The 10681-nt window shown below is 53.8% G+C and overlaps 1 protein-coding gene across 1 annotated transcript; it reads right to left on the reverse strand.

Annotated features, from left to right (window-relative positions):
* Positions 1–7616: 7616 nt before the first annotated feature.
* Positions 7617–8936, reverse strand: LOC119104728 (zinc metalloproteinase nas-8-like). Its single transcript, XM_037228445.1, has 2 exons — positions 8853–8936; positions 7617–8600 (listed from the first exon to the last, which is right to left on the reverse strand). The coding sequence occupies exons 1-2, from the start codon at positions 8934–8936 to the stop codon at positions 7617–7619; spliced, it is 1068 nt and encodes a 355-aa protein (XP_037084340.1).
* Between the last annotated feature and the right edge of the window lie 1745 nt (positions 8937–10681).

Genomic DNA, 10681 nt, shown 5'->3' on the forward strand with positions numbered 1-10681 from the left:
GATTAAACCTGGAAACTTCTTCTTGCTACGGGTTTTCTCTTTGCGCTTTGGAAGCTCTAGCAAAGTTTTTGCCTTTACACAGGGCCCAGTGGGAGGCGAATACCAGGTGGGGGGTCTTTTATTATAACAGCATGATAGCCAGGGGCGCAGCCAGGCTTCTGAAAAAACGGGGCAGCAGAGCTTGTGAGAACGCATCACACCGATTTTTTAAAACTTTTTGTTCGTAGCCATCTGGAGTGAAAAATGAAAACAAGGCGGGCCTGAGGGCCAGAAGGACAGGCTCTCGCCACCTCCTTTGGTTACGCCCCTAGTATTAGTTCATAACGTTAAGACCGAAGACAAGCACACCGGTGACAATATTCCCCGTTTTGGTAATTTGGTGCCGTTAACAAAACGTTTTTGAAGCCGGATTTGTCTCCTCTTTCTATGAGAAGTAGAATGAGAGAGATCTTGTTTAGTGCACCGAAATACGGGAGCTTGAGTGAGGCGAAGTAATGTACTTTCCTGCATTATTTTGGTTTGAAGGTCTGTTTACCCTGTCGATTCAACACACTGTCAAACTTAATGTCAGACTTGGCAAGATTGGTCACTCGTTGTTCAACCATTTACTCCATGCAAAACTGCATACAAATCGCATCCGGTTCATACAACTTCGCGATACCCAATCACAACATAGAAATTAATGCCTTTGCAGCTATTTTTACTACCACCTTGGAACCCCGTGCAACAATTCTTCGCCAGCTTTAATCCCCCCGTCTATTTAAGTTACCCAGAGAACATGTGTAGGTCAATTCATGCCGTCGCCACGTCAACCATCAACCAACCAATCATGAACTCTTGTAACCTCTACAATGAGTCTATTTTGGCCACGCGTTAAGCTTTACAGCGGGACTCCCACGCACGGACATGTGTAAAAGTACGAACACACTCATATCACAACGAGGAAACACCAAAGCACGTGATGCCCTATCAAACTTCTGCATGTTGGAGCGATGGCCGAGCTTGGCGGAGACAGACACTTGATCTGTTGGAGCAATGGTCGAGATCGGCGGGGACAGACACTCGATCTGTTGGAGCCATGGTCGAGCTCGGCGGGGACAGACACTCGGTCTGTTGGAGCGATGGTCGACCTCGGAGGGGACAGACACTCGATCTGTTGGAGCAATGGTCGAGCTCGGCGGGGGCAGACACTCGGTCTGTTGGAGCGATGGTCGACCTCGGCGGGGACAGACACTCGATCTGTTGGAGCCATGGTCGAGCTCGGCGGGGACAGACACTCGGTCTGTTGGAGCGATGGTCGACCTCGGAGGGGACAGACACTCGATCTGTTGGAGCAATGGTCGAGCTCGGCGGGGGCAGACACTCGGTCTGTTGGAGCGATGGTCGAGCTCGGCGGGGACAGACGCTCGATCTGTTGGAGCGATGGTTGAGCTCGGCGAGGACAGACACTCGGTCTGTTGGAGCGATGGCCGAGCTCGGCGCGGACAGACACTCGGTCCGTTGGAGCGATGGTCGAGCTCGGCGGGAACGGACGCCCGGTCTGTTGGAGCGATGGCCGAGCTCGGCGGGGACAGACACCCGGTCTGTTGGAGCGATGGTCGAGCTCGGCGGGGACAGACACTCGGTCTGTTGGGCGATGGTCGAGCTCGAGCGGGGACAGACACTCTGGGTTGGAGCGATGGTCGAGCCCGGCGGAGACAGACACTGGTCTGTTGGAGCGATGGTCGAGCTCGGCGGGGAAAGACACTCGGTCGTTGGAGCGATGGTCGAGCTCGGCGGGGATAAACACTCGGTCTGTTGGAGCGATGGTCGAGCCCGGCGGAGACAGACACTCGGTCTGTTGGAGCGATGGTCGAGCTCGGCGGGGACAGACACTCGGTCTGTTGGAGCGATGGTCGAGCTCGGCGGGGATAGACACTCGGTCTGTTGGAGCGATGGCCGAGCTCGACGTGGAACAGACACTCGGTCTGTTGGAGCGATGGTCGAGCTCGGCGGGGACAGACACTCGGTCTGTTGGAGCGATGGTCGAGCTCAGCGGGGACAGACACTCGGTCTGTTGGAGCGATGGTCGAGCCCGGCGGAGACAGGCACTTGATCTGTTGGAGCGATGGTCGAGCTCGGCGGGGACAGACACTCGATCTGTTGGAGCGATGGTCGAGCTCGGCGGGGACAGACGCTCGGTCTGTTGGAGCGATGGTCGAGCTCGGCGGGGACAGACACTCGGTCTGTTGGAGCGATGGTCGAGCTCGGCGGGGACAGACACTCGGTCTGTTGGGACGATGGTCGAGCTCGGCGGGGGCAGACACTCGGTCTCGCCGATCCCCGTTCCGCCGCAGGAAACCTGTTCCTGTTCATATACACCATATCGCATTCGTTGTCCGGAACTCTTAATTCACCACGAGCATCATTATCGTTTTGTTTCTATGGAGTGTTTTATTTAATAAGTTTAGTTAGGTTTCATACGTTAAGTTTATGACTACCCTCATCACACTCAGGTGTTACACAGCTGCTGTAGTGTAGTGACTAAACTGCGCGTCCTGGAAACCAGATACACCGGGCTCGATTCTCCGAGGTGTCCGTCCTTCCTGCCAGGCTGGCGGTAAGCCATGCCGCATAGCCTCATGAGTTCAATGCGTCGTAAAGTCTCAGTGACAACCTCAGATATCCCCCTTCATCGCCTGCGCTGACTGCGCTCCTGGCAACTGGCGTCGACGGCAGGGCCTAAAATCCGTGCCAACAGCGGCTGTTTGCACAGGAGCGCCAGCAAATGCGGAGACATGGCAGCTCAAATACGCCAGCTGGGCATAATGCGGCGAACATAACGCGTCGTGATATGCTCGCTGGCAATCTCCCTCACCGTCCGTCTCCCGGTGGAAGGAGTAGCCCCTGTTTTCCCACGGACCCTGTTTTCTGTGTCGGACCTTGGAATATGTGGGAATACTCACGCCGATATAGCTGTACCAACATGCTGGGCTGTGCGAACCACGAGATGATGACCACCCTAAGCTCGTCAGAAAGATGGTGTGTCATGGTATGAATAATTTTTCAGCCGACGTCCAAACTAATATTCGCATCGATATTAAATTTCATCGATATTGGATTTTAACGATTGAGCTATCCATAGATGGTCTGAAAATCCATAAGAGAAATTCGAACTCAATAGAACGACAATTTGTGGCCTCTGCGCTTAACTGACCATTGTATGTAATGTTTACAGTAGTTGAATGTGCTAAACATTGCAGTGAGTTTGTCTGACCTTGCAGAAGAGTTGCGATTGACACAGCTGTACCGAAGATTTCAAAGCCTGACCTTCAGGCAAAGGGAAAATGGCTGGGGTGTGTGCACAGCAGTGGAAACACAGTTTGACTTCATCATCAGCAACTCTAATACGAAGCCTGTATCACCATTCATATTAGCACTTGCACGACGCAGCGGTAAACGGGCGACTCTAATGTCGTTCACATTGACCAAGCTATGGAACGGAAATAGTCTAATCCCACGAGAACGTTTGTTAATTGTGATACTGTCTCGAGTTATTGTTAAGCATTTCGCCGGCGCTGGAGTTTGATATTATAATTCGTGCATGCCTTTTTGCAGTCCCAAGCATGACGTCATTTTTAAATGAAGTGCTGCCGCCTCGTTTTTGGCATGACGCTGTTTGCCGACTCGTTCTGATGTAATGCTGTTTCGCTGTTTCTCTATGACTTCTCGGTTTCTCGTACCGCTGCTTCTGCCGCTCAGACGGCGTCGCAGTACTAAGCCCGGCACATGTTCACGACCAGGAAGCCTCCGACGCCTCCTGATGCATACTGAAAGGGCGACACAGCACGCCGTCAAAAGAACAACGCATGCAGTAGCCGGGCAGTAAAGTGGGTTAATGCGGTGGGCGCCGGCGGCCTTCATCAGCAGCACGTAGAACAATGCCCCCGGGGCTGGCACCGGGGGCATCTTCACACTGCGGCCTCGCCTCATCAAGCCAGAGGCGAAGCCAGCGTGTATAAAAAGGGTAGTGACGTCGGTCAGACTCCCGCCAAAAAAACGATTGCTGTTTATGTTTTGGAACACAGCACATGCCAGACGCATTTTACTTCCGTTTAAAGGATGACAGAGTGCGCCCCTCAACCGTCCCTGCGTGCGCCCCTGAACCCAACCATTGCATCGCCATCCAGGGCACCGCCGGCGGACGGAAATTAGCGCAGCCGCGCCCGGTCGGTGTCTGGTTACCCCGCCGCGCGCCTGCTCGTCGCCGACTGCACGAGCTCACGGCTTAATACCGCGCGTCCGCGCCTCTCCAGCCGCGGCGCGCCATAATTTGCGCGCGTGATGAGTGCACCCCACCCGATATTCAATCCGCGCTCATCATTACGCCCCTGCGCCGGTGAGAGCGGAGCTCGGGCCCGACAAAGCGTCGTTAAATCAAATTTATTCCGACGCGGGGCTATTCGGATTCGATTTACGGTATCACTGGGTGAGCGGTGCATGCGGAGGCTGGTGGGGCCCGCGCAGAGCCGACGGCGGGGCGGAGAGGAGCTGGCGCTTGCTCAGCTCATCTCAGCAGCTCAGCGAGAGCTCCGAAGGTCGGAGACGGCCGTGCTGTCCCTGAAACAGCTGGCGTTTCTGTTGCGAACGCCGGAGCACATGGCCAGCGCCGTTTAATTTACTAAAAGCGTGCCCACATGACGCATTGCGGCTGTTTAACGAGACAATGCATTTCATGGCTTATTTGAGAGCGGAGTTAGTGTTCGGCCATACCGAGTTATGGTTCATATTTTGTGGCTGAATCAGGCCCGGCCCCAGCAGGGTCGACACTTATCATGGGCTGGCCTTGAAGCGTGGGTTCAGTTCTGAATCGGTGTTGTTTGGCTGAAACACAGAAACTTGTATGCATATCTACTCTACCGTAAGCTGCAAGCGGCAGACTCGAGCATCAGAAGGCCACGAAGTTTTGGAGGATGGTATGCAAGAGCATATTTATATTCAATCAGATGCTTTAGATTCAGAATGTCAAATGCACGTGTACAGCAATTTCCTTGCAATTGGGGAAATAAGGCAATGAACGATTCAATGCACGATTTGGGCAGCCACGCAGTGTCCTTGCAAAAATGCTCTGAGATATCCACCAAAAATTATATCGCACTCCTTTCAGAACACTGAAACCCCTGTTTTTTTTAATAACCTATTATGTGCACCTTACACTCCCTCCCCCCCCGTCCCCCTCCCCCTATGCGGCTGGTTTCACCCGCTGCGCACGTGTAAGTCGCGCTCAGCCCTAACCAACACCATGCAATGCCACATCATGCATATACAGCGCGGTTCGCATAACAGATGCGCTTAAGACACGACGCGTTGACACTTCCCGGCAAACTCCTGCTCCAAGCTAATTGCAAAGACCTGTTCGGAAGGTTTACACCGGCGGGGTCGCGAGTCGCTGGCACCTAAGCGATACATGGTATGCGCATTACAAGCAGGGTGCGTCGTCCACATGGGACAAATGATCCCGGGTGTGTACCCGCACCTAGCCGGTCCGAACACGGCTAAAGCGGTTGTTGATGGGGCCTTTGCCGACGCCGGCGACTGGTTCGGACGTCGGCAATGGTCATGGCATGCCGGCGATGCGACAGCGACCGGTCACCTGTGGCCCTGGGCAGGGCGCATCTGGTGATTCACCCAGCGTCCTCCTCCAAATAGCCGTCCATAAGACAGGGAGCGGCCGTGTAGCCATGACTCACGGAGTGCTCAATGTCAGCTGGGCACGTGCGGATCGCGGCGGCGCTTGGGCATGGTGATGGGATGTCGAAGAGATCATGGGATTGGTGGAGGTGAGCGCGATGCATGAACAGGTGGGTCTGCTGCTCTCCCAAACAGTCGTTTAGACATGTACATCCATCCATCGCTGGGTGCGTGCGCCGTCACTTTCCTTTCATTGTCTCCGTGTTAGGAAGCACACCTCTTTTCATTTTTCCCGTGATTATGTGCTTGCAGTTTTTGGCAGTGATTATTAGCAGGCGCTGAGGGGAAGCGGACACGTAACTGTCAAAGCTTTGCACTGACGCAACAGCTGGGCGTGTACTGCAAATGAGTAGGCTCGAAAACCTCCCAAACGTAATTCAATACTTCCGATGGCATTTATATCATTGGTGGTTTGCCCCCTTGTTCACGCTACCTATCTTTCAGGCTTTGTGCATTCTTGGTAGGTATCTGTAGCCATCCATGCTTTATTTCTCGTTCTTTGCACGCCGAGTTCCATTCCTGTTTCCACCTACTTCCTGGCATCCTCTGATCATGTCCTGCTCCTCCACCCCGATGCACACATCTAATTACACGTGTACTTACGCTCGCATCCACCAATTCCCGCCATTTCGGGAGCGACTCGACTTTGGGCGGCGGCCTGCAGACCCACAATTGCCGTAAGCGGATTACGGGCCAAAGCCGAGTGTGGCGTAATTGCGCTGGGTTGGTGCGGTCGCTGTGGGACCGCTCGACCGCCGCCGAAGCGGGCGATCCAAACACAATTGGGATTTTCTGACGTGTGGTGGAAGCAGAGGCAGGTGGCGATGTTCTCCACGTGCAAGCAAACCAATCAAATGGGAAACGGAATATAATGAAAATGTTTCCTTCGCCGATGACGAAGGAAATATGTCGAAAAGGCCGAAGGACGAAGAAAGACGCTGCTGCCTGGAACGTTATGGAGAATACGGGTGAACGCAGAAATTATGTGAATGAGACTATTCTACATCTATGAGAATGAGACTACATCACTATTAAATGAGAATAGTCACATTGAACAGTGATGTGCTCTTTGGTTCCGATCGCTTGAAAGATTTTAAAACCACAGTTCATCTGTTTTTACTCGTTTTGTTTTATTTATGTGAGCTGAGATTCAAGACTAAAACTAGGAAAGAGCATAGAAACACCACCCCGTCTGTCCGGTACGCTTCAAGTGAACCCGTGCTGACTGAGCCCTGCTGCGCATGCGCGCGCCTGGATCCCTCATAACGACAGCTCGTGCCGCCCAACGACATCTTTCCAGAGATATATTCAATTGTGCCCGGCAGCCTTTAACGCATCGCTGAACGCCGTTGCTGTACGCCGAAGCCTCTCAGAGTTAAATCAAACCGGAATGCCTTTCTGGGAACGTTCCAGACATCGCCGCTGTAACCAGGCGACGCGTCTCTCGGCTTCTGGGTTGCCGTGGCAACACATGAATCCGCTGTGTTGAAACTGACACTTGACGCTTCTCACAAAGTTCTCCACCAAACGATTCCGTGAAGTCAGCTGTAACCAGCCATGTAGCAGTCATATGAAAAGCCCACCGAGCAAATATTGTTCCATCTCTTTGCTATGAATTGGGTAAGTTTCGCTTCATTGGGTTCAACGATAGCCAGAACTGTCGAAGGGTAGATTCACGAGCTCGGCCAATACAGCCCCTGTCTGTGCTCTCTGACAGCACACATCCTTCATGCGCTGGACGAGATGACTTCGCCTGATGACGAAGCTGTCCCAAATCATTCTACTCGTCGTAAATTCACGGAAATATCTCGGCAGATGTCGCTGCAACACATCTGAACTAGTGAGCTTTCAGTCCATCCATCACCGGCACCGTCGCAGCTCAGCGTCTAGAAAAACCCTGGCTTGCCGGTCCTGTACCTCCGAGGGAAGAACGGCGCATGGAGCCTGTACTTCCGGGAGGCACCCAACACGCCAAGGTGGTGCTCGTCCAACAAGTGGTCTCTGCGCCCTTCCACCTCGTTAAATCCCTGTCGGACGCGCGTGTTCTCCCGATGCTTCCGCAGGTCTTCCAGCGAGATGACCACCCTGCCGTGCTCACGCTCCGGCCTCCCCCAGCAGTGGTACTGCGCGTTCAGCTTCCATATGTCGATGTCGGTCAGGTTGCCTCTCCCGCCGACCCGAACCCCAGCCCGCTTCGCCACCATCGACGGGTGCGCGGCGTCGATGGCCGACCCCCTGTCCGAGTAGTGCAGGATCGAGTGGTAGTCGTAGGGCCCGCGCCAGCTCCCTTCGCCCATGTCGCTCCACGCCTTCCGCGCGTAGTCGGCCTCGCGGTAGCGCGGCTTGATGTTCTCCCAGAGCACGGTGACGAAGCGGTCGCGGTCGGGCCGCTGCTGCTCGTGCCAGAAGCCGGCCGCGTGCATCAGCTCGTGCGCGACGTTGCCGAAGTTGAGGCACCAGTGCGGCATGCTGATGCGCTGCCGGCCACCGACGCGGCCCACCTTGCCGCTGCAGCGACCGGAGGGGTTCACGTGGACGTAGTCGCGCTGGTGTGTGCGTGGCACCAGGCGGAGGCAGGTGGTCTGCTCGAACAGCCGGAAGACGCGCGTGATGACGGCGAGCTCGGCGCTGCTGTAGTTGAAGGAGATGACGTAGGGGATGACGGCGTCCGGCCACAGCTGGAGCGCGTCCGGCGGTGCGGTTCTGGGCGGCCAGGACCGGGACACACGGAGACGGCCGGCGGCGTCAGAAGCCTGGTAGTCAGCTCCGCTTGCCGGCTCGTCACTTATGACGCCAGACGTGACGTCATTCGCACCCCGTCCGAGCGTCTCGAACGTCTCCAGGATGTTCTCGATGGCGCTGTCGTAGTCCTCAGATGAGCTCGACGGCCCAGGCGACCGCCGTCTGCCCTCGAAAGAAGCGCGACTGAAATATGATGACGATGACTTTAGAACGTCAGCTTTGATGTCGTTTGCGCCTTCTTTGTGCGTCCCCAAAGTCTTCCGAGTGTTTCTGGTGGCGTTGCCGTAGTTTTCAGACAACATCGACTGTCTGGACGGCTGTCGCGCGTCTTCTAGCGGAATCCAGCCGGAGTTTGTCGGCCACGAACGTCTGGCACTCACCATCGCCTGTCCGCTAACGGAGCTGAGCGCCACGGTTACTGCGAGCACACACCAGGCCACAAGCACTCCCACTGGAGCGTGCATGCTCCTCGTCCACCGCGTGGGGCTCACAGTTGAAATGGACTGTGCGTGGCGTTTTCCTCACGGGTGGTTTTATATCGACCTAGGTCATTTTCCTCTTTCGTAGGGGCAAGTGATAATCGCATTGCGTTGTGAACCGCATAGGGAAAGTAATTATGCGGATTCTCTGGAGGTACAATACGTAGGGGAGGCGCAGATTGCATAAGATAACGGAACTTCCTCCTTGTGGCAGCAACCTGGACTGAAAGTTAAAAACCCGCTGCATGATTCATTGCTGATTAGCATGTTGTCATGCGACACTTAGTGGCGTCAGTTTTTGTGGCGGAAGTTATAGTTCTTGAGTGTTTGGTACATCTCTATGATTAACCCAGCAGCAGTAGCATATACTACCTGAGGCATCTGATGCACGTTAGTTATGATACCCAGGTGTGTTTATTTACATGGTAATGACGCTCGTATTCCTGTCGATGAGGCTATCGACTCACATCGAAGATGGGTGCTGTACCGGCTCTGATAAACGCAAGGTTATATTGCTTGTGCATACCCTCTACGTTCAATGTACGGGATATTCTCTCGTCGCGAGACTGGTCTTACATGTAACAGACACGCTCACCCACGTTGCCGTCTCTCGTAGCGGTTCGTAAGGCTCTTAGATATGTCAGCATTATGTCAGAATTCATATAAAATTAAATATCCGAAACCCATTCCATAACATAGTGCACTGTGCTACTTATGCATTGGTGATGACTTGCCCGCAAGATGACGAGGTGAAGTAAAGCAAAGGGAAGGTGCAGTCAATATGCAGTAGAAGCGTTCATGAGCAGGCCGAACGCAATAGTCACCGAAACAAAGCATAACGCATGAAAGGGGGATGGACATGCCTTCAGGGTTTGTACGTCCCACTGGACATCTTTAAGCCCGTGTGTTTTTGAAAGTTTTGGGAGAACAGTTTGGGACCTCACACTTGGTCAACCATTTAACGATTGCACTGACTATCTCGTGTTATGAGGTCTCTGAGGTCGATGTGCTATGTCGTGTTGTGAGGTCTCCGAGGCCCAGTGTGCTTTCTCGTGTTGTCCTTGGTCTTGACTCTGGGGCGTCTGAGGCGTCTTGACTCCCACTTTCCTTCTATTCTGACTCCACAGAAACGTCGCATTCTCTAGAAGTGTTCTCGCAGCCTCCCAAACATCAAAGAAGCAGCGCTTTGCTTCCGTCTCTGCTGAAGATTAGCCCGACGCGGCGAGGAAGTGGAGAGAGAAAAGTTCCCACGAGCCGCCAGGCATGGGAACGACGATAAAACAGTGACAATGCCACCGGTTTCCCAGGCAGGTAATGATGACGTCACTGGATATTTTGTTGCCGCGAAGCGAACGCACCGTAGCGTAGCCCCATGACACGCTTCTCGGTTTGATGAATGGTAAAATATGTCGTCATCCATTATCTCCGGCGGGTGTTCTGGGACCCTGTTTGGTTTCTTCCACGGTGCCGCTTGAGCATCCGCCGAGAGAATTTCGTGATAAGATTTCCCAGAAGCCTAATTCTGACCTGAGAAGCAGCACTCAAGTTCTGCAGATATGTAAATTTGGTGCAGCTTTCTCCAGAATGCTCTAGGTCAGGAAGTGGCCCTTGAAACCATAGACTCTGGAGCAGATATCGTAGTTTGGTCTGGGTTGTCAGCCAACGTGAGATGAAATCATCCAGCGTTGGTTAAATTGAATTTAAGTCTGAGGAACATTGTTGAGGTGGTT

Source organism: Pollicipes pollicipes, unplaced genomic scaffold (assembly GCF_011947565.3).
Source record: "Pollicipes pollicipes isolate AB1234 unplaced genomic scaffold, Ppol_2.1 Scaffold_6052;HRSCAF=7182_pilon_pilon_pilon, whole genome shotgun sequence".
NCBI classification, from domain to species: domain Eukaryota; kingdom Metazoa; phylum Arthropoda; class Thecostraca; order Pollicipedomorpha; family Pollicipedidae; genus Pollicipes; species Pollicipes pollicipes.